The 25,447-nt window shown below is 47.5% G+C and overlaps 11 protein-coding genes across 11 annotated transcripts; 7 read left to right on the top strand and 4 right to left on the bottom strand.

Moving 5' to 3' along the window:
* Positions 1-450: 450 nt before the first annotated feature.
* Positions 451-2,117, top strand: N7462_006656 (flavin monoamine oxidase family protein; the record flags this gene model as incomplete). Its single annotated transcript, XM_057078374.1, has 4 exons — positions 451-628; positions 685-932; positions 1,009-1,818; positions 1,872-2,117. The coding sequence occupies 4 exons, from the start codon at positions 451-453 to the stop codon at positions 2,115-2,117; spliced, it is 1,482 nt and encodes a 493-aa protein (XP_056933954.1).
* A 1,446-nt stretch (positions 2,118-3,563) lies between these two features.
* Positions 3,564-4,232, top strand: N7462_006655 (copper transporter family protein; the record flags this gene model as incomplete). Its single annotated transcript, XM_057078373.1, has 3 exons — positions 3,564-3,695; positions 3,749-4,077; positions 4,133-4,232. The coding sequence occupies 3 exons, from the start codon at positions 3,564-3,566 to the stop codon at positions 4,230-4,232; spliced, it is 561 nt and encodes a 186-aa protein (XP_056933953.1).
* A 1,666-nt stretch (positions 4,233-5,898) lies between these two features.
* On the top strand, positions 5,899-6,252 carry N7462_006654 (uncharacterized protein; the record flags this gene model as incomplete). The annotated part of the gene is made up of 1 exon (XM_057078372.1): positions 5,899-6,252. The coding sequence occupies one exon, from the start codon at positions 5,899-5,901 to the stop codon at positions 6,250-6,252; it is 354 nt and encodes a 117-aa protein (XP_056933952.1).
* Positions 6,253-6,679: 427 nt separating this feature from the next.
* N7462_006653 (Zn(II)2Cys6 transcription factor domain-containing protein) lies at positions 6,680-7,428 on the top strand (the record flags this gene model as incomplete). Its single annotated transcript, XM_057078371.1, has 2 exons — positions 6,680-6,716; positions 6,797-7,428. 2 exons carry the CDS (start codon positions 6,680-6,682, stop codon positions 7,426-7,428), a joined length of 669 nt encoding a protein of 222 aa, XP_056933951.1.
* A 34-nt stretch (positions 7,429-7,462) lies between these two features.
* N7462_006652 (uncharacterized protein) lies at positions 7,463-9,125 on the top strand (the record flags this gene model as incomplete). The annotated part of the gene is made up of 4 exons (XM_057078370.1): positions 7,463-7,842; positions 7,900-8,376; positions 8,639-8,732; positions 8,817-9,125. 4 exons carry the CDS (start codon positions 7,463-7,465, stop codon positions 9,123-9,125), a joined length of 1,260 nt encoding a protein of 419 aa, XP_056933950.1.
* A 206-nt stretch (positions 9,126-9,331) lies between these two features.
* N7462_006651 (uncharacterized protein) lies at positions 9,332-10,409 on the bottom strand (the record flags this gene model as incomplete). Its single annotated transcript, XM_057078369.1, has 3 exons — positions 9,332-9,359; positions 9,416-10,121; positions 10,178-10,409. 3 exons carry the CDS (start codon positions 10,407-10,409, stop codon positions 9,332-9,334), a joined length of 966 nt encoding a protein of 321 aa, XP_056933949.1.
* A 1,893-nt stretch (positions 10,410-12,302) lies between these two features.
* N7462_006650 (cytochrome P450) lies at positions 12,303-14,046 on the bottom strand (the record flags this gene model as incomplete). Its single annotated transcript, XM_057078368.1, has 4 exons — positions 12,303-13,294; positions 13,347-13,599; positions 13,650-13,822; positions 13,911-14,046. 4 exons carry the CDS (start codon positions 14,044-14,046, stop codon positions 12,303-12,305), a joined length of 1,554 nt encoding a protein of 517 aa, XP_056933948.1.
* Positions 14,047-14,961: 915 nt separating this feature from the next.
* Positions 14,962-16,259, top strand: N7462_006649 (uncharacterized protein; the record flags this gene model as incomplete). The annotated part of the gene is made up of 5 exons (XM_057078367.1): positions 14,962-15,108; positions 15,172-15,535; positions 15,602-15,719; positions 15,778-15,842; positions 15,913-16,259. The coding sequence occupies 5 exons, from the start codon at positions 14,962-14,964 to the stop codon at positions 16,257-16,259; spliced, it is 1,041 nt and encodes a 346-aa protein (XP_056933947.1).
* Positions 16,260-16,460: 201 nt separating this feature from the next.
* On the bottom strand, positions 16,461-17,550 carry N7462_006648 (uncharacterized protein; the record flags this gene model as incomplete). Its single annotated transcript, XM_057078366.1, has 2 exons — positions 16,461-17,173; positions 17,238-17,550. 2 exons carry the CDS (start codon positions 17,548-17,550, stop codon positions 16,461-16,463), a joined length of 1,026 nt encoding a protein of 341 aa, XP_056933946.1.
* Positions 17,551-18,414: 864 nt separating this feature from the next.
* Positions 18,415-19,338, bottom strand: N7462_006647 (uncharacterized protein; the record flags this gene model as incomplete). Its single annotated transcript, XM_057078365.1, has 2 exons — positions 18,415-18,989; positions 19,056-19,338. 2 exons carry the CDS (start codon positions 19,336-19,338, stop codon positions 18,415-18,417), a joined length of 858 nt encoding a protein of 285 aa, XP_056933945.1.
* A 2,822-nt stretch (positions 19,339-22,160) lies between these two features.
* Positions 22,161-24,939, top strand: N7462_006646 (uncharacterized protein; the record flags this gene model as incomplete). The annotated part of the gene is made up of 4 exons (XM_057078364.1): positions 22,161-22,242; positions 22,352-22,435; positions 24,029-24,165; positions 24,274-24,939. The coding sequence occupies 4 exons, from the start codon at positions 22,161-22,163 to the stop codon at positions 24,937-24,939; spliced, it is 969 nt and encodes a 322-aa protein (XP_056933944.1).
* Between the last annotated feature and the right edge of the window lie 508 nt (positions 24,940-25,447).

Below are 25,447 nucleotides of genomic sequence, written 5' to 3'. Positions count from 1 at the left end.
AACAATCGTGGCCACGATGATTGGATCGACAGCGATGGGCGGGTTTCTCGCATTACTGCCCCAATCGGGTAATTTGAGTACGGAGATCCACGTGAGTTGTTCAAGCTTTGAGATTGAATTCGCCTGATTATTTTATCGACGTTAACTCGTCATCTAATATGCCCTGAGCGAGATAGCATGAGAGTGACGATGAATTCTCCTATATTTAACCATTTCGGGTAATTTTTTTTGGATATCTTTGATTTCTCGATATCTCGTGCCTGACTTTGCACAGCCTAGAATGCCGGCGTGATAGTATTGGATGTTGTATCAGAGATATAGAATCCGATATCGGAAAGTCATTTGGCATAAATTGAACATTCTTTCACCCTCGATGTGGATTGTTTTCTCATCTATTGCCCCTGCTGACAGCTTCCAGTCGCACTCGAACTAAAAGATCCAGCAAACAAGATGACCTCTCGTGATGGCTACCAGTGGACGGCAGAGACTGGTCTTTCCCAAGGAGTGCCCTCCATTGGGGTTATCTCACCTGCCACAAATATCGATTCGTCCGCGGGGCCCTGGGATGTTATTGTGATCGGAGCTGGATATTCCGGGCTGACTACTGCTCGCGACTTGTGTATTTCAGGTAGGCTAACGCGAAAAGGCACAGGCTTCAGAGCGCAACACTCACAGTGAAGATAGGACACAAAGTGCTTCTAGTGGAAGCACGGGATCGGATTGGTGGGCGCTCATGGTCTTCAAATATCGGAGGCTATCCGTTTGAAATGGGGGGAACATGGGTACATTGGGGACAATCGCATGTCTGGCGTGAAATATCTAGGTATCAGATGCGACAAGAGATGGAGCCTTCGTTCGATTTCTCCCGTGGAGTGAATCATTTCCAGTTGCGGACAAATCAAGGACAGACAATAATGAGTCACACAGATGAGGTTTGTTGAAAGCTCCCTAGTTCGATGCATCTTGGTTCTTTTTCCTAGCGATGTAAATTGACAGTTGATTTTTCAGGATGCACTTCTTTCCACGGCCATAGAGAAGTTCGTGGATGTTGATGGTGAAAAGGGAAGGAGGATTATCCCATTCCCGCACAATGCGTTCCATGTGCCCGAGGCGCGCCAATACGACAATATGTCTGCAAAGGACCGCTTGGATGCCATCGCCTTGTCGCTAACACCCAATGAACGCATGGCTCTGGAGAGCTTTATTCTTCTGTGTAGCTGCGGCACGTTAGAAACAACGAGTTTCTTTGAGATGCTTCATTGGTGGGCTCTGTCCGGTTACACTTATCAAGGCTGCATGGACCATTTAATATCCTACAAGTTCAAGGAAGGGCAGTCTAGCTTTGCCATAAGGTTCTTTAGAGAGTCTCTTGCAACGAAAAACCTATGTTACGCCTTCAATAGCCCAGTCAACGCAATAACTGACCAGGGAGACAAGGTCAAGATAACCGCTCGAGATGGCCGTCAGTATACAGCGGCTCGGCTGGTCTCCACAATTCCACTCAACGTTCTCAATACCATTGCATTCGACCCACCCCTGAGTGTGCAGCGTCAAGCTGCATCAAGAATTGGCCATGTCAATCAATGTGTCAAGGTCCATGCTGAAATAGCAAGCAAAGAGATGCGGTCCTGGACAGGAATTTCCTATCCCTTCAATAAGCTTGCCTATGCGATAGGTGATGGGACAACGCCAGCCGGAAACACTCACATTGTATGCTTTGGTGGATTTCATAACCATATTCACCCAGAAGATAATGTGAATGAGACCAAAAAGGCGGTCGAGAGCATGGCACCGGGGAATATGGATATAAAGAGACTGGTAAGCAACCAATTGTTCTTCAAATATTGAACGTTTTACTTATTGAACTTTAGGTTTTTCATAATTGGAGTAAGGATGAGTTTGCAAAAGGGGCGTGGTTTTCCCCTCCCCCAGGTCTCTTGTCAACTTCGCTGGACGCCATGCGAGAGCGACATGGCAATATTCTTTTTGCTAATTCTGATTGGGCTGTTGGATGGCGGAGCTTTATTGATGGAGCTATTGAAGAAGGAACACGTGCTGCGATGGCGATAAAAGAAGAGCTTCAACTTGTCAAATCTACTGCTCGACCCCGTCTATAAACAGAAAGCAGTTTAAAAATATTCCCAGGGAGTGCTTTTCCAAATCTAATCGATAAAATGAAGTTTGTAAATCCCGATACTCTTCATTGAGGCTAGATTATTTCCTATCATGTATCCACGTATTGAACTTAGATAAAGCTACACCTGCCTGAAACCTAGGCCCAGCCTCTGGGGATAGTGTGAGTGCTAGGAAGGAGACCCAGGAATACATGGAGAAGTTGCCTGAGTGTCTGCTCTCAGCGAGCCGAAAGTATTATGTCCATCAATCCTGAGCCATTCTGCAGACCGCCACTTACCCAATACGGTATATTTAACCCAAATCGCGATTTCCACTCGTGGATCATATTCTTCGTAAAGGGAAGATTGAAGATGCAGTGGGGAAGGCCCAGGAAAGGATCTCTATAGTTTTTAACTGCAATGATTGGGTCAAGGTAGAAGAAAGCTCAAGAAAAAGAGTAAAAAGCGTGACATCTAATGCCAAGTTACGGAATTTAAGGCAGATTATGTAAAGGTGTCTATTGGATAGGTAGTAGGCAAAGGGTCCCTTTTTGCCCAATATATAAGGATCTAGAACCAGGACTTCCGAGTAATAGTATTGAGCTCCAGTATAAGGGTCCAGGTTTTAACAATACTTACCTATATATTGAAAATATCACACTTCCACAGGACCTAATCTGGCTTAGGCAGACGTTCTAGGAAGTTCTATGCCCAGACTTAACCGTCATGGGATAACCTCAGGTCATCGTAAGTCAATCAAATTGAGCGATTTATTAAGAGAACTCTATTATGAAGCAGCCTTGGGTAGAATATTCACCATTCCCCCAAAACACCTGGCTATCGCATGGCTGCCGCTGCTACAAAGATTGGTCGGCAATTCTGCCGTCCGTGTTATAATTATCGCTAACTTCACTTTGTCCACCTATTTTTCATGTGATTTTTAGCTGAGATACACAACTCGTATCCCACTCTTGAAGTTTGCCTCAATTTCACTCAACCATGCTTATTCATTGGAATTCTATCTCTTTACAACTTTCAGCCAAAAAGACTTTTGTCGGGTGCTCCCAAGAGTTTCAACTTGAGAACTCAAGCTTGCTGGAAAGATTTGCGATCTAGCATACCCTTTAATCAATAAGTAATGGCAAGATGTAAACAGTCAAATTTTCTCAACTTTGAAAAGACAAGAGGAGGTCGAAGGAACTATGTATGGGTTTGTACCTGCCACAATATGCAACTTGTGCGGAGCCGTAGCGGTAGAATATGATTGGCTTTCAGCTACAAGAATATGCTCAATTCCGCTCAAACTCCTAATCCTTTTCTGGAATCAGATAAATTCTTTGCTTTTATGACTATATTGCCGACGAAAAGCATTTGGCTATATTAATTGTTTTCTCGGCGACTAGCTTCAGCTGTAGTCCTAAGTTCACCGAATTATCTTGAACTGCCATCATGGACATGTCGATGGCGACCACGACGACGGCAAACAACGCTATGTCAAGCACGACTGCGACAGCCACTTCGGCTTCATCTACCTCTACTCTGAGCATGGAAATGAGCATGGGTAATTCCTGCAAAATTTCGGTATTTGCTTTTAGATTGAAGGCTCCTTGAAGCTTTTCTAATGGTGTTATTAGATGCTATGGAACTGGAACACGGTCGACTCATGCTTTATTGCAGAATCATGGCAGATCACTTCCAATGGAATGTTTGCCGGTTCCTGTATTGGAGTTATTTGCCTAGTCATATCTCTTGAATTCCTTCGTCGCCTTGGAAAGGAGTATGACCGTTCTCTGCTTAGGACTCATACATTACGTCTTCGACAGTCAAGGTCAGAGGTGTCGACGTCGGTTGAGGCTTTGAGTTCAAATTTTGTGTCTCAAAAATTCACTCCTACGATACTGCAACAGTCTATTCGCGCTTTTTTGCATATGGTTCAATTTGCGGTTGCTTACTTTGTCATGCTGTGAGCACCCATCACTTCCCGATCTCCTAAATCATCAGGTACTTATGCCATTTAGCCTCGCCATGTACTACAACGGCTACATTATTATTTGTATCTTCATTGGTGCCTACATCGGTTCATTTATTTTCTCCTGGGAACCTGTCAATTTGGAGTAAGCTTTCTCTACCCAGTACGTTTCGTTTGAAAAATCTTCTTACATTGCATGATACTATAAATAGGGTCAACAAGCAAACAAGCGTCGCTAACGAGGCCACTGTTTGCTGCGGCTAGTTGACTGGCCCTAGTTTATGACTCGAAGGAGGTATTGATTCGTAGGTGAATACTATTCAATGAATGGGAATTCCCCTAATGTTCCGAAACAGAGAGAGCAGTTAGAATTCAGGGATTTTCGGCATAATTCAGTCATAAGGCAAAGATTTTGAATTTTCTTTTTGATCGACCTTTTCAAACGCTTATATTTATGATATAACACGTAAGGACTTGGTAATAATCGCGTAGCTAGAAACACGCTGATATGAATGCGACCCGATTTTGGATCAATAACTAATAAGAATCTAGTTATCGTTGCGATTCACATCTGTGGATGCTTGATGTCTGGTCTGTTGCGTGCCGTTGCAGAAATCTCTTATCTATTTGAATTATCTCTCGCTCTTTCGCATTTTTTCCTTCATCCCGTCCCCGTAATTGAATTTCTTTTGTCTGACCACCATCTTGTCTGACTTTCTTCCTTTCATTCCTTATTGTAAGACATAAGATATTTTTACTAATTGATTCAAGATCGGAAGAAAGGTGCGACCCTTATGAGCGATGAAATAACTAGACCTTCTACAGATGCACTGTTATTACGGTATTTTGGCGAAGCTTTGGTAACCGCTGGATCTAAAAATGTGATATTATCCCATAACTCTTATATAGTATCCCCTAAAATAGCGACCATTCCGGTTGATGATAGACTATATATCTAGTAATCATTTCTTTCTGGCCATGGGATTTGGCCGTTGCTGCATCCGGATGGAAAAATTCCAATATCTTGTCAGCCAGCTATACTAGGCGGCTGCGGGAGAATCTGCCAAAAGGCCAGCCACACCTCTTGATGCAGCCACATACAGGCCACAACTGGTTGAGGACGGGATAAATAGCATGTCGAGTTTGCTGAGGCGGCTCAAAAACAGGTAGAAAGGATAAACCAGATTCAGTCTCTCATACAAGGGTATTTATACAAGAGCTGCCTAATGCCTGGGGTGTCAGAACTGTATTAAGTCGCACGCCATGAGGGCGGCCTGATAATGAGAATAGCAATCAGGCCATGCCTTGACCAGGTAATACATAGGGGCTCAAAGTTTTTCACGACCCTACTTTTAATTGCTATAACAACTATCTATTCTAAATTTTCTTCTTCCTTCTACAACACTGATATGACAGATAATCTAGCAGAATCTGCTAGAAAACGAAGAAAAAAAGGTAAGCTTACCCCTGAACAGCGTTTAGCAATAGTATATACTACCGATAATAGTGTATCTAGGGCGTAGCTAGCACGGGATTTTGCGTGTGATCCGAAGACGATATATAATATATTAAAACGCTATACAGAACACTACACTATTAATTCTATACCTCGCCTAGGTAGGCCTAGCATGCTTAGTGATAAGGATAGTCAACAGCCATTTGCAATCTTCATGCAATCCTGAGTATGTTTCTCTGTGCCAATATTTTGATCCCCGTCTCAACGCAAGCGCTTATTCATTTTTAGAACCTGGTGGTTTCCTTCAGTGGGAGGAGATAGATGAAGAAACCTATATATCTGACACAAACCCTGCCATCATGGAGATCAGAAGATGTTTCGAGCTGTCTCTCAAAGCCGAAGGCAAGTGTTTTCAGGCATCAGCGAAGGTCTACGACGAGTGCACAGCAGCCGGCTTCTTAGATGTTACGCGCCTGGCCTATAGTTCCGATTGGGACAGCAATATCCGTCTTGACACAGATCAAAGATTCGGTGCGATTATCGAAACTCTATATGCAAGTCTTCTGGTGAGATCTGGACAGGTTGCAACTGACGAGGAAGCGACAAAGCAGGCTGGGGAGCTGCTTGTGAAGCATCAGCGTCTTTGCGACGAGGGAAAATCCCACCCGCTGAAGTTGATGAGAGTTGTTGCCCAAAAGCCATTCTTAAACTGAAGCTCGAACGGCAAGAGGCTGCTTGTGACCCAATCGCAATGGAAATAGAAATGGATCTCTCTTTTTTTCTCTCCTGCGGGAAAAATACTTGGCCATTAGACTGGAGTTCCCAAACCTCCGCAGCATGCACCCATTATTAGAAGTGAAAGGTTAATTTTCTGCAATCGGCACCACAAAGTAGTCTCTGGAATATGGTGTCCATAATTTGTTAGGGTAAGTGATGTTGTATCTGAAATTCGTCTGGACGCAGGAAGGCCGGTTCCGCTTGGCCTACTCGTTCGCTTCGGACCGCGGGATCCGCTTTTATCTGGTCCGCCCCCCGCACCTACAGCTTTCCCCGACAACCAGTCCATTGCACCCATTGCCATTCATATTACCAGATCTCGAGAACAGCCGGAAAAGCGTATGCGACTATTTAGCCTCGCCAATGTCCACCCAGGATGATAAAAGTAAAGAAAGTAAAGGTGAGCCACGTGGTCCCGCGATTTGGTGGACCTCCTGCTGTGTAACAGTAACGTTAATCCTTCTCGGCAACCTTATGCAGGCTGTTTTCAATGCTCCAAAAGGCGGATAGTCTGTGATGGTCGGGAGCCAGTCTGCCTAAAGTGCCAAAAAAAGGGCTTAGAATGTTCAGGATCCGGTCGGATTCGATTCTCCACCGGAGTGGCTCGGCGTGGAAAGCTGAAAGGATGCACCATTCCAGTTGCCAGCGTGTCGCCAGAGGCAGCCCTTGAGAGACAAGTATGGGTTGCGAATTGCTCTCCGCGCCAAATTCGATGGAAAAACGATGCCCCTGTGCGTCGGAGTCGGAAAAATGCGACACGCACCCCGAAGCGAGACGCGGAAAACTCCCAGGGGCAACTGGGGTTGTCGGACAGTATCACGCCTGATCAAGTGAGGGGCGCATTGGCTTTAGCTGACCGAACGTCTGGAGCGGGGGCAGCCGAACCAGGACAGCCGTCTCCACCGCGGATCATAGCATGCAGCAACATAGCCGGCGACTTCGGTTATGCCCAAAATTCGCGCGAAGATGTTTGCGACCGGGATCTGGAGCCACAATGGTGCATACGGATCGACCCCTGGGTTGCCCCTTTGAGCCCTCGAGCGCGAATGTTCATGTCACACTGTGAGAACCTTCTCGTTGGAGCCAGCAGAACTGCTCTTTTCGTCTACTAATCTTGTTTTAGTTTCAAATCATGTCGCTCCTGTGATGGTGGTGTTTGATAATATGTCAAATGGCTATCGAAATATCCTACTTCCTCTGGCTTGTGAAGACAAGTTGCTACGAGAAGCGATAGTAGTGGTGGCAACTCAGCATATAGCTCTCTCTGATCCAAGCCATCAACGCTTTGCTGAAGAAAGCCGAGCTGCCATAATCAGTCACCTCTGTCAGGAATCTTTACAGATGTCTACGGATCGGGTATTCACCCTGTCGAATTGGGCTACCTTGATCGTTCTCTTAGTCGGGGAAACAATCACTGGAAGCGCTGAGTATAGTCATCTTCTCCAGACCATGATCTGCCTTTCCCAAAACATCGATGGAATGACACCTTCTGCAGAAAGACTTTTTCTCACCAAACAAACACAAATGTATTTGCTATCCGGATGGATACTACCTCAAAATATTCTCTAATATCTTCTTTCTAGGTTTAAGTTTCTTGGGCAGCCACTGCTGGGTGAACGCCAAGGGGTAAATGCCTTGTGCTTGCCTCTTGAGCAATTTCTCGATTGGACTTACTGCGAACTACCTGTCGACTCCGAGCACACCGAGCTCCTATATCTATACCGAACGGCATTTATCAAAGCATCTCACATTTATTTAGGACGGGTAGCCTCTGATCAAGATCAATGGAAGTCACTGGAAGACCTCAAATCTCTTATTTCTCGAATCAGCCCCGACCAAGTGGGATCGCATTCCCTCGTATGGGTTTGTTTTATTGCAGCAGCAGACAGTACCGATCCCTACCATCGAAAATTTTTCTTCGATTGGATGAGCCGAATTTTCATCAAAACGAAATTCCAAAATGTCTTTTCGGGAATGCAAGCTCTCCCTGCAATCTGGTCGTATAAGGGACCGGGGCGATGGACGAATCATTTGAACGAACTTGCTCCATCTCTTATTATGTGAGGGATCGAAGTCATGAAGCTCTAGAGGAATTGGAGATTCGGGACATTCAAGATCATGGACAAAATATCAAGGTATTAGTCGTGCTTTTCTCAGGCCCGGTCTCAGTCGATGGAGCGATAGTGATATTGAGAATATCGAATTTTAGGACGAATACATGTTGTCTGGAAACCTGCATTTCTCATTCCTCCTGCACCGAGGTCATCCCACAGAGTTAGAGACTCGGCAATAGTCAGTCTTCAGACTAAGTTCCCCTTCGAGTGATCTCAATGTGGACGGCTCTCTCTCCCAAGACGCGCTGCTCGAAGATCTCCAGTCCCCAGCGCCGCCGTTGTGTAGTGATGCCGAGCTACGAGTAAGGATTTATGACCGGTATCTCCACTACGGAGGCGGACGCTATGAGAACCGACTACCGGACATGCTACCCCGCTCGGAGCAGTCTGTCTTCACGCATACGGACATCGCGCCGCGCAATATCATAATCGATGAGCAGAGCCGGATCACTGGTCTTTTGGATTGGGAGTATGCCGGGTGGTACTCGGATTACTGGGAGTATGCGCAGATAATGCGACCGGCATTCGCGGGCGACTGGTCGAGGTGGATGGAGAAGACGGCGCCACAGCGGTGGGACCTGGTGGGAATCAATACGGCGAGGAAGGTTTTCTTAAAATATTGGGCGATCCATTGTATAATACCTACAGACATACAATGGGATATAGTCCGCATTTCATCTGCTCTAACATCTTGAAAGTACATGTGGGATAAGAACCGTGAAAAGCCATATATTTTTTTAAGTAAACCCCATTATTCTTTAGTAGAAGAAGACAAAATAACCCACTGAATAATGTCCAAGCCATACATCACTCAACTAATATACTGTAACAAATACATTCTCTGGGATAATGATTAGCCAGTGACTGATCGAGGTCAATTTTGTCGCACAAGTCAAGACCTTTAGCAGACAGTGATGAAGAGACCCAGCCTACCAAAAAAAATTAGTCCGTTGATAGAAATAGAGATTAGTTTAGCACGACTTACGGAGCGGGGTTGAAATCTTGGAAGAAATCAAGATCAGTGTCACCACTGGTACTCATTTCGAAGGCAACTGTCTTTCCAGCAGGGCATGTGAAGGTTGAAACGACGAAAGAGTTTCCTGGGGAAATTTGAATTTCTCCCAGGTCATTAGAAATATCAGGGGCATTTTTGAAGGTAGTGGTGCTGGATGCAGGCGCAGATAGTTCAGCAAAATCAATTTTTCCATCACCCGTAAAGGTAAAGGATGACGTCTCAAGGTCCGCTTTGTGAGGGAAAAGGAAAACCAGGCTGCATGTTTTCTCAGAATCAGATTGAGGAATGTCGAAATTGAATATGCTTGAAATGTCGGAGGTCACTGTGCCATTAAACTGAGTCCCAAATGCAGTATCTGGTGACTGTGAATTCACAGGGACAATCAAATGAGGAAACTCAAAGCTTCCAGTCGATAAAGTAGTCCCACAATTGTTGGAAGAAGGCGATGTGCTTGGCGAGGTGGAAGATGCAGAACAAGAGTCTGCAGAAAGGCGGATTTTCCTGCATTGACTGAGTGCACTGCTTTCGGTGGTATAGATATTCAATCCTCCATTTTGACCAGTTTCGCAAGCAATAAATGTGTCACTTCCGTCAAATTCCAGCATGCCAGAAGAGTCGATAGAGAATCCAGAAGTCGGAGTCGCTCCGACGTCACACTGAAATTGAGTAGTTGGTGCTAAATTATCCATTAATTTATTTCCTTTGCTTTAATCAGGATAATACCGTACTCACGAGTTAAGATACATCCCCTACCACTTCCATCGGTAATAGAGCCACTTGAGCTAATGCAAAATTCCGCAGGCGACAGACTGTTGTCTCCGATACGGTTTTGTCCGTCGCTTAATTGGCCTACAGAACCAGAAACACTACCGGAGGCCGTGAGATGGAAACAGCAATTTCCATCTCGAGCAGTAAGGGCTATGGCGCTTGCGGTAAATGTAACAACGATGAGAAGATGCTTCATTGTGAAAGCTTATCACGAATAAAGATGGAGAAGGATTAATCAGATGCTGAATAGACGGAGACAAAGATATTGAGTAAATTAAGTCTTGGGAGAAAGTAAGACACTACTTGAAGTGGAGAAGTGACCTCAAATTTATAATTTTTCGCAGCTAACTCTATGTAGGAACAGGATAACATCTGAGGTGGAATCATCTGAGCGGTTATTTCAAGATATTTTAGACGTCATACTGGCGCATCTTACTTGAGGATCTTCGTTTACAGAAAAATCCGATTCGTTCTTAAGCTTCACAAATTGCAGCATAATTCATTGGGAACGATTGTCGATGCCATTATTGGGCCTAGTCTGAGTGGCAACGTAAGTAACCATGGATCCAGTACAAACATCCTGGTATCAACAATCATTCGGGTAGATTTATCAAGTAATGACAGTACAGACCTCCCAATAACCACGGTTTAAGCTCGATAAGCCTCAAGCCTTTCGTTCATCTGGAAAGAGAGTAAAGAAACACTGAGACATCAAGGAAGTCTAATGACAAACAAGGAAGTTCGTTCGGTAAAGTAGCCGGAAGAAGGTTAAACTTGTCAGCACTTTTGGTGAGTTAGAAGACCCAGATCAATGATTCAGTGGCTGGAGTCGCAGGGGAGTTTGAGAGAACTTCATGTCCCCTGATGCATTTAAGCCTTAGTGCACTTGAGACTGGTAGTGCCGAGAGCTGGATTGCTTTCTGAAACAGGCGACCGGGATTTTCCGTATCCGGACAGACGGCTCGCGATGGAGAAATTATTGGACTTGCTCTCCAATAAGGATGTAAGAAACCAGAATTGGACGAAGAAGACAGAGTAGGACTTATGATCAATGATCGTTTCATGTGGTTGGGCGGAGAACGGTCACCAGTTCAGCCAAACAGAAGGAATCTATTTTTGGACGAACCATACTTAGTCACATTATGGATACATGGCCACTCCCAGTCTTTAGCCAAATCTTTGGCTCTGTTTTATGTACCCCGCATACCGAAATGAGTGAACCCAACGTCTCAAGAAGCGTATCTAAAATTGCAAAAGCCCTAGCTTTATCAGCTATTCCTAGTACTTGACGTATTAATGTACAGTCATGGTGTTTATGTATCTAAATGGAAGAACAACCGTCCGGCGACTTCCGTCTTTAGATGCTACCATTGAAATGCATTAGACCGGAAACCCCACAAGCCCACCTTCCCCACCTCCGCATCCGCAAGAATTCACACACACAAGTGATGGTGTCACATAGACACCACAGCAGGTTTGAAGCCACAGTCGCAACCCTTGAATAGGTAATGATTCCCATTCCAAACACCCATTGATGCATGAAGACCGAATGATTTCATCACTCAGACCGCTTCTTTACCGGAATTCGAGATGAAGACTATTGTTTGATTTTTAGTTTTCATCAATTAAATCTAGATCTTAATGTATAATTGAGAGTTATATAATCAGAAAATAGAAAACGGCCCCTAGATTATAAGTAAATATCGATTTAATACTCTGTTTTCAGTCTCGTGTATATCTAGACGTGGATATCTAGAAGGTAGTTTGAATGGTATTCCTATTGATAGTTATTGACTCCCTTGTTTGGCTAATCCCCAAATGCTGGTTGAATCAGAATGTTAAGGAGGCTTCCAGCATTTTTCTAAGCATAAGAACAATGCTCTGAAGAGTTTTACGAGTATGTTGCTACGGAGAATCCATGGGTTCTTGAATAAGGAAGGCATTACTTGAAAGCAGTATCTTCTCGGCGTCGCTATTCCATTTTGTATAATTTACAGGTTTCAGTATTTGTGCATGGAAATAGGATCAGTCATATTGTTATTCAGGTTTATCTTTCTGAGGCATTCCGTTCAACAAGTTATATATATTCTCAGTACCGCCGGGAGATTTTGACTTTAATATCTTCTTGTCGAACAAAGAAGCTATTATGTGTGGCCCAATTTTTATCAGGTTGAGCTAACTTCATGTCGTAACGGGAGACTAGTGTGGCCAAAACTTTATAAACCTCCAAGAGAGCCAAGTTCTTGCCGATACAGACGCGACTTCCACCACCGAACGCCAGATCCGCATTGTTCATCACCCGCAGACGTTCCTGGAACTCCTCTTGGCTCTCCTGGGAGTCGTCCCAAAGCCATCGTTCCGGTCGGAACTCCTCGGCATCTTCACCCCAAACAGACTTATTTCGCCCCAAGATGTAGGGGTTCATGCCAACAACACAGCCCGCAGGAATGCACTGTCCAGTCGGAAGAGTGAGACCACCTTCCGGTACATACCGCTCCAAAAGCATCGCGACAGCAGGATGGCATCTCATCGCTTCACGTACCACTGCTTCAAGATATTGACATTCCCTGGCGTGTTTGAAAGACACAACGGAGTTTGTGGAAGTGGGATCGTACGCTGGGATTTCACTTCTCAGGCGACTCCACACACGGGGATTCTTCAACGAGAAATACAGAGCTGCATTGAGAGTGATGCCTGTTGTATCAGCCCCGGCGATCATGTTGATCATCAAATATGAAATGATTTGCATATCATTCACAACATCCGGGAACTTTTCCTTCGCCTCAATGAACTTATCGAGGAAGTCGGGTTTCTGTGGGTCATGATAATCACCGTCCTTCCCCTGAAGTCGATCCATAAGATGCTGAATAGATATGTTCGTAATGTTGCCAAATGACGGTGGACCGATTCGGTATACGGGGTTCTTATCCAGGAGGTGATCCAGGATGGGCATCTGTCCCACCATAGTAAAGTAGTCCATCGCAATATCGGCTGTAGCAAGTGTGCCATCAAAGTCATGGCCTTTCTCTAGGTAACCAATGGGCTGGCTAAATGTAGCCTTCCCAACAACGTCCCAGGTATCTTTTAATGTCAGTGCAAGAACGAAGAAGGGGTGGTGAGATATTTGACCTACAAAACGCAATCCATTCACCGAGGTCACAGGTTTTATTGGAACTAGAATCATTGATGAACTTCTCTTCTAGGCGCTCACATAGATAGCCAATCATTTGGTCGATATGCGGCTCTAGCGGAAGAACACCGGTCATCGAATAGTGCTGCGCGATAGGTCGCTTCTGACGAGCGTGAACCTCTGGATTACATTCACTGAAGAGATTATAAATAATTTTTCCATTATTTTTGGCACTGCTTCCATGATAGAATTCAGTCTATTAGAGTCAGTAAGTAATGATAACCATGCTCAGCATGTGACATAGACCTTAAGATAATTTGCTTTCGTGTTGTAAAGAGTCTTGATCAACTGTGGGAAATCTAGGTCCAGAACGTTAGGAGCGATGCGAACGACTGGTCCGTATTTTTTGTGAAGGTCTGCGATGACGACGTGGTATTTGCCCTGCCGGACATGAAACATTCGCCACAAATTGGTCCATCCTAGAATCAAAATAGGAGTTAGTCCATGTGGATAAATCAAACGGGGCCAGTAAATGACACGGAGAGAAGACAATAGCTGAGAACTTACCCGCCAGGAAAGGACCGGGAACTCGGCGAAGGGGGGAAATAAGATATGCCGTCAAATACCAAGCCGGTAAAGCCGCCAAAAATGCATATAAAAGTAGGACTACACTGTCCTTGGTAGTCAAGCTTGGAACTGCCATAGAAAAGGAGTCCATATTTTCGTGGTATGGAAGTGCAAGTAGATATGATGGCTCACAGGAACTTTTGCGAGTTGAAACAGCCCCCTGAAACGGTCTCGAACTTCCCAATATAAGAATGGCTAGAACGTGGAGCAAGCACACACTGTCGTGTCGTCGATCATCTCCCCTTGAAAAAAGAGCCTGTGTCACGGTGGAACTTAATGCGGCATAAACTTTCGGACCTCCATCTTGTTCTGTCTCGACTCGCCTGCCGTATGCACATCCACGACACTAAACACCTTCCAATGAAGGTAATGTCCAGAACTGGGTTGGCCGGACCTATGGGAGTAAGGAGAATTCGAAGCTAAGTGAGAAGGCAACGGTGCCGGCATTGTTCTGAAACTTCCCCGCGGGTACTTCCTTGTTGACAGTTGACCTGTCGAGTGCACGGCCGGCATGCCGTTGAAAGACCCACCTGTCAAAAGTCCCAACAACGCGGGTCGCTAGGTTTCTGGGACCCCGTGCGAGTGCCACCACGAGCCATTTTGGAGCTGTAGAAATGCCAGTGTCCGGATCTGGAAGCAGCTTTTTTGATCGGCGATGTTAATTGATAACGCTCCCATTAAAACACGCTATAATGGGAAAGGAGCGACAATGGGTCTAGATGGGACCCATGTCCCCTTTTCGCAGTCATAAACTTCGCTTGGACTTAACAAGAAGCATTCCTATACGATTGTCGACACCTCACAACCGTTCTGTCAATTGTTCTTTTGCTCGGTTGCTATATGATGAAGAGTTGGTTGGGATATAAGACGATGTATTTGTATCCTGGGGATGCCATCTGATTCCTGAGCTTCGTTCTCCTTGCCAAGTTCCACGGTCCACCAACTTTTCCTCCCGGACTTATACTGACAACTTCATACAGATCCATTCAAAATGCTGACTGGAAAAGGCCTTCGTGCCGTCGCAGTAATGTGGGCGATGACGTTTATATCTTTCATTTTGGTTCCGCTTCGACTTTATACTCGTATCTACATTATCAAGGCCCTGGGACTTGACGACCATGTGTTCAACCTGGCATGGGTAAGTGACACTCTCCAAAATCAAATATTCGATGGAGTTATGGAAGATCTTATCATATGCCAGGTCTTTCTTCTTCTATATACCGTTTTTGTCACAGTCGCTGGCGTCTATGGCTTTGGACAATCGATAACGTCCCTTGAGATGGATTCCGCTGTCAATGCTGTTTATTACGAGATGATCGGGCAGACATTTGCTGTTCTGGGAATGGCCATTGCAAAACTGTCCCTTGGTATCTTTCTACTCCGTATCGTTGTCAAGCAATGGCATCGTATCTCCATCTGGATATCCATGGTCAGCCTGTCCGTCGTGTCCGTGATGACAGCCATTCTTTTCTGGGTACAGCGTCTGCCCTCAGAATCAATTTATGACCCACGCGTTCCCGGTCGTACTGTTGTCGGTATCACGCCGTTCTCCATTTTGCTTGGATGTAGGTTGCTCCCCACGATGAAATATTCATCTTATACAGTATGATACTTATTACAGCCGTGTCTAGCATGGTGCGCTGCTGTGGATTTCTATTTCGCTCTGCTTCCATGGATTTTCATCTGGAAGTTGAACATGAAATTTAAGGAAAAGATGTCCATCGCAATCAGCTTGAGCCTGGGCTTTGTGTAAGTTCGCAATGCACTGGTGGAGTATTCAAGACTGTCGACTAACCGTCACTGTTAGGGCTTGTGTGTGCGGTATCATCCGGACAATCGAGCTGGGGGGACTGGCTAGCACAAACTATACAGGTATGGAACTCCGAACGAACAGATAAAAACTGTTGTGAACTTAAACTAATACATTTTGTCCACTTTGAAGAGGATACCGTGAGCCTTATAATCTGGTCGGCTGTCGAACTCGCAGTCACCCTCATTTGCGTTGGAATTCCCACCGTCCGCCCTCTTTATCGTGTGATCGTGCACGGGTCCAATTTGGAGAGCTCGGAAAACGGATATGTCAAACAATCGGACTCCAACCACTCCTATCGCTTTCGCATGCGAAATATCGCAAAAGACGCGACTTTGTTCAGCGTGAACGAAGGTAATACCGAATCACATGTCACGCGCGATAACCGGAGCGACGAGGAAGTGCTTGTGGGCCAGCACGGAAATAAAAACAACAATGGCATTCGTGTTCGGGACGAGGTACGAGTGGAACGAATTTGAAATATTGCGAACCACAGTTGCCTCTCGAGGATTTTCTGCTTTTTTATTGTCGATCAGGCTGGTTAGCAAGCATGAGGGACATTGTTTCTTCCGGACCGTGGATTTTTGTATACCCCAAAGTTGTGTACTATCGTCGTGAATTCCAAATCAAATGTCGGTTATTTTTGAGATATCTTGAATCTGTTGTTTCCACTATATATCCTACACAAAGATCATACCGACGAAAATGCCTAAACTGAGTCCTGCTCTAGATATTTCAAGTGCCACCGCGCCGCCACTAGGCTCAGTCAAAGTTGTAGGACTAGAACTTGTCCTCGATGCTGTGGTCTCCGATGCTGTGGTCTCCGATGCTGTGGTCTCCGATGCTGTGGTCTCCGATGCTGTGGTCTCCGATGCTGTGGTCGTCAATGCTGTGAGCTGGTCAAAGATGGAGGAAAGTACTTTCCTCGCATCTTCCATTGGCGCACAAAATCTTTCCATTTGATTTACAGGCATTGCCACGCCAGACAGGCCCAAGCTAGGCCTTGCAGACGTTGCGATGATGGACCAGGCTGAGCTAGGTCTTTGGGAGATGTATGCGGTGGTATTTGCGCCGCATGCGGTCGCAGCACTGGCGAATACATGGGCGTAGTAGTGCGTAGCTGAATAGCATGCACAAGACGAAAGAGCTGCATATGTGGGAGTTGGCTTTAGAGACCCCAAAGAAACAGTTGGCGGTCCGCAAAGGGAGGTAAAGTTCGAGTAAAGATTGCATCTGAGAACTGCTTCTGATGTCGGTACAGCAACTTGGGTAATCAGGGAAGCTGAGGTAGACATAGGAGAGTCCGATGTTGATGTTGTGACCGATGTCAGGTCGGATGTTGACATAGCGGAAGAAAGCCCATCGATAAGATTGTAGTAATTATTTGCCAGGTCTGCAAAATTATCATTTATATTTTAGAATCCATCAAGCACGAGATAGGGATCGGCCAGACATACCGATATCCGAAAGTATGGAGTGTATTGATTCCTTTTCGGCTTTGTCGGGAACGCCGCTCCAAGAACCTTCCTTTTCAAGACTAGAAAGACTAGAATCGCGGGACAGACCACTTGAAGCGCGTTCACCTTCAATACCAGAGCTTTCTTCCTTAGCGAGCGGCTTTTTGGGAAGTTTCTCCACAGCGGTGCCCGTAACCTTCAAGCCAGCCTCGATACCAAATTCAAATAGGCCGAACAATCCCGCAAGAACAGAACTGAGATATACTGAGAGTAAAAGAATGTGCCTCGAAGAGACTCCATTGCCTGTAGCCATCGCAAAAGGTAGAAGAGTATAAAAGATAATATGCGAAGTGAATTCGCAGGGATATGTTGATTAACTAGGAAGAAAAAAGAATGCAAGGTCGATAGTAGCGAAGATACCAGAATTAAGATTGGCCATCGGCCGCTAATATAATACTCTTTCAGAGTTCTATTCAGACGACAGCCGACTCACAAGGCTATGGATAATGCCGAAGGGATATGGTCCCCACTTTCGGCGCTCAGCCTCTGAGAATGTGGTCTGAGAGTGTCCTTAAATAAGAGCCTCATCGTCTCATCCAAACAAAATCCCGCTGCTCTGGCTATCGGGCTGTGGAGAGGGGTTTACTACATTGCTGGGAATGAATCTTGAGTCTAAAACGTGCTTGAGGAATCTAAATTGTGATTATGAAATGAAGTGCCGGTCGACTTCTGCCTGACATCCTGCGCACCCGGGCTGTGGCTGTGCGCCCCTTGGTCTTTGCATCACCCGGGTGTTAATTCTTGGCGAAGTAAAGAATGTATTGACAATTCATTGGGAAATTCCGAGTCAATGCTATTATTAATGAATAAATCTGACAAAGGCGCGCATGATTGGTGCGCAAATTATGATTAATGCAGAACTAAATAATATATGCAAATGCCGGGTTTTAGAAGGCATAAAACACGGCGAGTCACAATGGGGGCAACGTGTCGGCAGTAGTGACTCAGGGGTAACCAACATGACGAGTCTGATAACCAATGTGACAAAGAAGAGTTCTGTTGAGGAGGCCTGCATCCGTAAATGCCTGAGCTTTGTCTGGCTTTTTACCCCCAGGTCACAGTCGATAGATGATTAACGATGCACACGTCTCCCCACACCCGCTCCGCTCGAACACGCTCATTGTTCCCGTCTATCCAAAGGTACCGGAGGTTCATGCTCTTTGATGTCCTTTATCGACCCCATTAATTCTGACGGGTTGCTTGCGGCGCTCAACTCTACCGGCTGGGCTGAGCGGTGACTGAGTTCCAAAAGTCCAAGTTCCTGCAAGCGAGGCGAGGAACTCTTCAGCTGTGAGAATCTGCGCCGTTCCCACAACGCCCAGGCGACAGATGCCAGGGCAAGGATACCGAGAGGGACACCAACGCCCACACCAATAGCGATATCACGTTGGGACGAGGAAGATCCCCCCGAGGCCGTAGTGGACTCACTATTTGGGGTATCACTTTCCGTGCCGCTTGATATGTCAGTTGGCGTGGTGCTGGAGTTTCCGTTGGAGGTACTGTTCGAGGTATTATTGGCGAGATAAGCGACCCCGTCAAGAACATTGGTCTGCGATAGAGTGAACGGGCTGCCATAGTGGCAGGTCAGGTCTCCATTCTGGGAGTTCATAACACGGCCACAGCAATACAAAGAATCTGACGAATTCCACAAGGCCAACGAAATAGGCAAGCCGCCGTTCCGGAACTCTTGGTCTAGGCAAGAGCGGGATTAGAAAGGACGATCACGAACAGGTTTTGCCCCGGATTTCCAGTACTTACTACATGGTGCGAAGCATGATGGGGTTTCCCAGTCTTTGGAAGAACACGTCGCACGACCGAAAGAAAGGCCTGTATTTCCCTGCAGCAGACACAGTCCATTGCTCAAGCACACTGCACTAGAATCGCAGCAATTGGTCACGTCGTTGGTCGTACAGGGAACATGGCCGGAGGCTTCGCTGCCATCTAGGTGGTAACAGGTGCGGTTGTCACTGGCTGCATTGATGAGCCCAGCCAGGGTCGACGCGATGATTGTAGAGAGCGTGATCAGCGCGAAAGGGGCCATTATCTCAGATCGCGCGGTGTGGCCTGGTCCTTCGTCCTTTGGAATTTCTCGGTATCGTCAATCATCGGTGCTCTGCTCGTGTCGACTGCTAACCCAACTGTCACCACGGAAGCAATTGCGACTGAGGAGAAGGGCAGAAGGGAACAGTAATGAACGACCGTGTGGGGAAACAGGGCGTTCCTGGCGTCAACCGCACCCTTTTCCCCCATTGTACATCCCAGGATATGGGACATCAATCTCACATGCGGGTCGGTGATTCGAGGAAAGACCCTGAAAAGCCATTCTGGCGCCTTGGCTTTGGGTCTGGCGCGTGGCTTGGCAGACCATTTGACCCCTGGTATTGCAGAAAATAGTCAGGGATCCTGCCAAGAGGTCCGGGTCCATTGGGGCAGTTCGTGCTGCCCAGATACGATTGGCAGAGATCGATCTTCAGGCGTGCAACAGCCTGAAGTGATGACCGGCGATAGTCCAATGAAGAGCTCTTCTTGGAGACTAGACTGAACGGCGGAAGGTGGGGGCCAGTCATCAGAGGCGATGCAGATGAAGAACATCTATAACGTCGTAAGTCTGGGGAAAAGTGGAACCTCAGAATGATATCGAACTCGTCTTTAAAAAGCAATTCCTTGTCGAATGGTCGCATCCACCATTGACAATTTCAAAGAGCTTGGCAAAGGTACAAATCATCCGACGAAGTGTACGGAGTATAAGCTGTGGATTCGTACCAGGACGGAACGCATGGTGGTCCGAGCGCTCTTATGCCAATTTGCAAAAAAAGGAGGAAGATATCTACATAATCAGGATCTTTCGCAGGGCTGGTAGCGTAGGGGAATTGAAGACCAATTAACATTGGAAAGCCATGTTGTCGATTGCGACACCGCGAGAGATGCAAGAATTCGAGCTGCGATGGTAACAGAATGGGCAATAGCGGTGGGAGATCGAGCCCAAGCATGCCGCTATCCGCCCACGAACTGCAGCCACGGGCCAAGCGGGAATATTGGTAGCCATACAACGTCGCAAGCCGGCAGATCGAATTGGTGCTGGGATGATGCGCAATAAATCTGGGCGAACAAGAATCACTTGCTATCCCGACAGGATCCCATCGATGGTGATGTGGTCGACGGGCTAGATCAACGAGCCAAAGAGCATAAATTCAGCTCAGTCCGCTACTGTCGAGATCTCTTGGAGCATCGCTGCGGATAGACTGCGTCTTGCAAATGGTACATCGGCGCAGTCTGTCATCACCTCTCATTTGGGTTTCTGTTTCAAAATCGAAATATGTCGAATTTTATTTGATCCCACGATTCAAGTCCATGGGCCCCGTTCATTTGATATTCTGATTCAGGGTTGGAAGTGCTAATAACAGCCCGTCCGGCATCGCGCCGAGGATCAATGTTTTGTGAAAGGACTCATCTCGTCTGTCTGAGGGACCGTCGGTGCAGCTTGGGTGAGATAACGAGATTAGACCATGGCTACAATCGGGCAAGGATCGGGGGGGGGGGGGGGGGCAAAAAAAAAAAAGATAAGAAAAAAAATAGCATTGCTCCTGTGTATGGAGCAGGCATTTATGGCCGTCTCATTTCTCAGGGCTACCCGCATGGGCGTGCTCTACAGCAGATCGGTTACTCCCATAGAAGTACCAACCGACAGACCAGAGGGAGGAGAAAGAAAAAGCATTATAGTGCTCTTGGAGGGGGGTGGGTGAAGATACCCTACCCATCTGCCAGCTTATGCCACCAAATGTGCGCGAGGTTTTTTTGATCCAGCAAGAACGCAAGAATCATCGGGGCCGATCGACCCCATTCCGGCGCGGCTGACACCCTTTCCAGCCCCTCTTCCTCGTACAGCTCGGCCTAGCGAGAGCCAGGTCATTGCGATTACGTGGGAATCGCGGTGGGAGACGAAAAAAAGAGGGAGCGGCAGCATCCTTCGGCACCAGAGACGGTGAGCACAAACAATTGGAAACGAAAAATGCCTCAGGTATACAAAATGGCGCATACTGGAGCCGTGTGGGGAACCCAAGTTACAGAGACGCTGACGGGGTCGAACAGAGGAGTTTGGGGGACGGCGAAGCAACCCATGATTGGAGCAGGTTGGAGCTTAATTTTCCTTAATTCTGCCGCGACAGATTTGGAGGGGCCGTTGGGGGTGGTTTTTGTACTTGCGAAACAGCTGATCAACCCTCCTCCCCAAACGAGAGCGCTCTACAATAAGGGGGGCTATTGCTGGGAAAACTCCTCCAGAGAGCGGCTCCGTAACGCGTAGACTGAAGTATCCAATGCGGAAAGTTCACCTTCTGCACTCTTGTGCGCCAGAGCTAGAGGCCGCACACCAGGGGAGGGATAGCTGGATCCATGACAAGGTCAGACGCAAAAAAAAGGACCCGTGAAACACGAGAACTCAAAACGAAAATCGCCAGGCTACTGCGCCTGGGGTGAAAAATCCCCTTGGGCGGGTTGTTGCGACGCCACTTAAGCGAATGCTGCGGCACAGCCACCTCCAGGTGCAGATAACCCGATCTTGTTGACCAGGGCCCATGCCCCAGGATCACTGTGTTGGCACCGCCCTAGCCGAGAACAGCAGCTCGGAGCTGGAGGTGATCTGATGGGCGATGTGCCGAGCGTTACGTCGACCCCCTCTGCTCTATCCCAGGACCAGGTTCTCGTTGCTCGCAGACGCGATAGGCCGGTCGCGGAGGGAAATGGGGCAAAGATGGGGGAGATGGGTGGACTAGTATAGCTCATCGTGGACGGGCCATGTGCGGAGGTTGTACGGTTGTACATCACCCTCCAACCCAGGATGCCCGGATGCCCGTCGAGGCCAGGATGCCCATTTTGATCGCAACCCGGAATGTTTCATCTGCCGACGTGGCCGAATGGCGGGTACCACATTTCCAACCGTTGAAAGGTGAGAAGTGGGACAATAAACCAAGGGACCTCCGCGACTGGACGTGACCGAGAGCGCAGGCCGTCGGTCAAGCCGGTCGAGTCGCCAAGACCAACTGACCTTGCCAAAGCGACTACAGACTACACGGAAGCCTGCCTTGCTGCGACTCCATTCGCCTCGGTACCGCCTGCAATCCCGAACCGCTGCAACGGATGTATGAGGCATTTGTAGGGGAGATCTAGCACCGATCTGGCAGCCCGGGAGCAGCCCACTTGTGCCTGGGATTTCATTTCCCAATAGCCCTCTAGCCCTCTCGACTAGGGGATTTTCCGATCGTGTCGGTTTCCGCTCTCGTGGTGCGGGCACATCAGAACCTGCAAATCCCTAGGCAACTGAAGAGGGAAAAATCCCGCACACTTTGGGGGGCCTGGGAACCGCGAGATAGAGCGATAGACCGATAGAGGGTTAAAGGGTTAAAGGGATAAAGAGATCGAGATGAGCAGAGGGACAAACAGTGCATGAGAGCGCATAATAGAATCATCTCATATAATGGGTCATCATAGGACAATTTTCATATATGGTAGTATTGGTATGAATTGGATGATATTATATTGGTGCACCTGCATTCTTTCACAGAACGTCGCTCATGTATAGGAGGAAAGCGCGCGTGATCCCTCTGCTTCGACCGGGCGAAACCATACTAGACAACTACATACTCGACAGATACTCGACAGATACTCGACAGATACTCGACATGCATATTCCGGATAGACAAGCGCAACCTCCCCCCTCCAAACAATATATCGGATAGCCACTTGGGGACGAAGCTGCTCCGTGCCCTCGACCCACGCTCTGCACGGCACAGCCAAACATCCACAGGATAAAAAAAAAAGAAAGAAGAAAAAAAAACAACCCTCCCACTAAAAGCAAATGCAAAAAAAACCGCAAAGCTCCGCATGGTCAGCCACCACAATTTTGCATCTGGCCCAAGCTCCCATGGTAACCGCCCACCCAAACAGCTCGTGGCCTGTACGGCGCACCCCAAATGCACGCGCCAGTCCCACCTGCAGTCGATCCTGTGGCTGTGGAGTCGAATCAGGTTCCCAGGCCCCGTCAGAATGGGTGAGTTCCCTCGACACACAGAAACTAGTCCCATGCCGTCAGTTCACATTAGAGGAATGGACCGAGCCCCGGTGTCATCGTATGTCATAGCTCCCGCCGAAGCACAGAACCCAACAGCCCCTCTTTTACTGCGGTAAAAAAATAATAATAATAATAATAATAATAATAATAATGCAATGGGTAAAAGATTTTACGAAACCAAAAGAGAGAAATCGAAAATGGAAAAACAAAAAAAATCAAAAATCAAAAATCCCAAGCAGGAAGTACCCAAATTTTGCTAGGTAAATTTGAAAGGGGGAAAAACCACCATCAGCCGGGCCTGGTTGATCCATGACGGCGCGAGGTATAAAGGGCCAGGAGCCCTACCTCCCAGTTTTCTGAGTTCATTGTCATCGAGGGATGCTTATCGACGGTCAAAAGTGGGCGTGTGAAGCTTGCATACGGGGCCACCGGGTCACCAGCTGCAAACATCATGGTAAGTGTGCGGTTGAGGCGATCGTGGAGGTCTGTCTCATGTTCGGTGGTTGTGTATACTTCTCCTCTCCATACTCTCCCCAAGAGATTCCTCTCTTCCCGTGCAGGTCCATCCACCATTATCTAGACGTCAACCAACGCAAATCAAGAATTCTTTTTCTACTTCATGGACATTGTAGTCGACCACGGCTAACTCCTCCCCACACTCCAGATCGACCGTTGATTCGCATCAAGCGCAAAGGGCGCCCGTTCGCGACCTGCTCCATCTGCCAGGCAACCCCGTGCGAGGCACCGTCCGAACACGCACGCCTGAAGCGCGAGGCGGAGCTCAAATCTCCATCTTCAAAAGTAACGCAAATACACCAACAGCCGCCGTTCCCACCACCGGAAGGCAGATCTTCGACAAAGCGAAGAAGAGATGCAGACGGTATGGTGCTGATGGTTCTTGGTTCTTAGAAAGCAACGCACGGCAGACTCTACCCGCGCCATTCGAATCCTAACGGTTTCCTCCCTATCGCACCGCGCCCGACGGGCAGCGGCAAAGACGTGCGCGGCTCGTCCTCGACGCGCGCCTCACGCTCCGGCTCGACGTCTGCCGCTTCAGTGTCCTCGTCGCATACGCCTGTCCGCGGGTCTCGCGGCTCACGGCGTAATCCGGTCCGCGGCAGCGTCGGCGAGTGGTCGGGCTCGGAGGCCTCGGGCAATGAGTCTGGGGGTGTGAATCCCACGGGCTCTGCGTCAGGCGGGGCGAATGTATCGAGCCAGGCGACGCAGACGCTCTCCCGGTCGGCGCCAGATTCGCTGGCGCAGGAGCCGGTGGGCTGCGGCGTCACATTTGACCCGATGTATTCCCTTCTGCCGTCGTCGTCGGCCTCGGTGTCGGGGGCACAGATGGTGCCGATGATCGGCCCGCTCGAGGATGCCAACCCGTTTGATTTCCCGCTGGATCCTGCGCTGACCCTGGATGACACGACGTTGGGGTATTTAGAGGATATGGAGGTGGATATCACGGAGGGTTTGACAGAGGATCTGTTTCATGTGGAGGATTGGTCCAGGTATATGTGGTCGCCGGAGACCGGCTTTGAACATTTAGACACAGGATACCCACCTGTCTCTCAATAACATTGGCTGGACTGCCGACGTGGCAGGAAAATGTAACGAGTGATGATTATGATTGAGTATGAATGGGACGCCTAGTCTGTGATATGAGAACCGACGCGGACGTATGGTGATCTGTGAAGAATGGGGGAAGAGGAAGTCCCTCAAAGCCTAGATTGTTAGCACGATCCTGAGCCATAAGTGAACTCGCTCCACGAGATTGGAAGTTAGTGAATAAGAACAAGACACAAAAATGAGATATGCGAAGTCAGCTGTCGCGTAAATTGCTCATGAAGTTACATGCGAATGCCCACATATGCAATTGCAAAGCATGACAGCTCCTCCTCTCCCCGATCCGCTCCGCGCTGATGCAAACATGCTGGCAGGGCTACAAAAAAAATACGCCCTGGAACAATCGAAATAGCACAAGAAAGCAAGTAGAGAAGACCAGCATGAATCATATCACCTCCTTCCAGCCTGTACATCACACCTCATACCTCATACCAATGCGACACTATATATACTTTGCCAA

The sequence above is a fragment of the Penicillium macrosclerotiorum genome (genome assembly GCF_028827735.1).
Source record: "Penicillium macrosclerotiorum strain IBT 26536 chromosome Unknown utg000006l_segment0_segment0, whole genome shotgun sequence".
Classification (NCBI taxonomy): domain Eukaryota; kingdom Fungi; phylum Ascomycota; class Eurotiomycetes; order Eurotiales; family Aspergillaceae; genus Penicillium; species Penicillium macrosclerotiorum.
The sequence above is the reverse complement of the archived record's forward strand: the minus strand, read 5'-3'. Positions and strand labels throughout refer to the sequence as shown.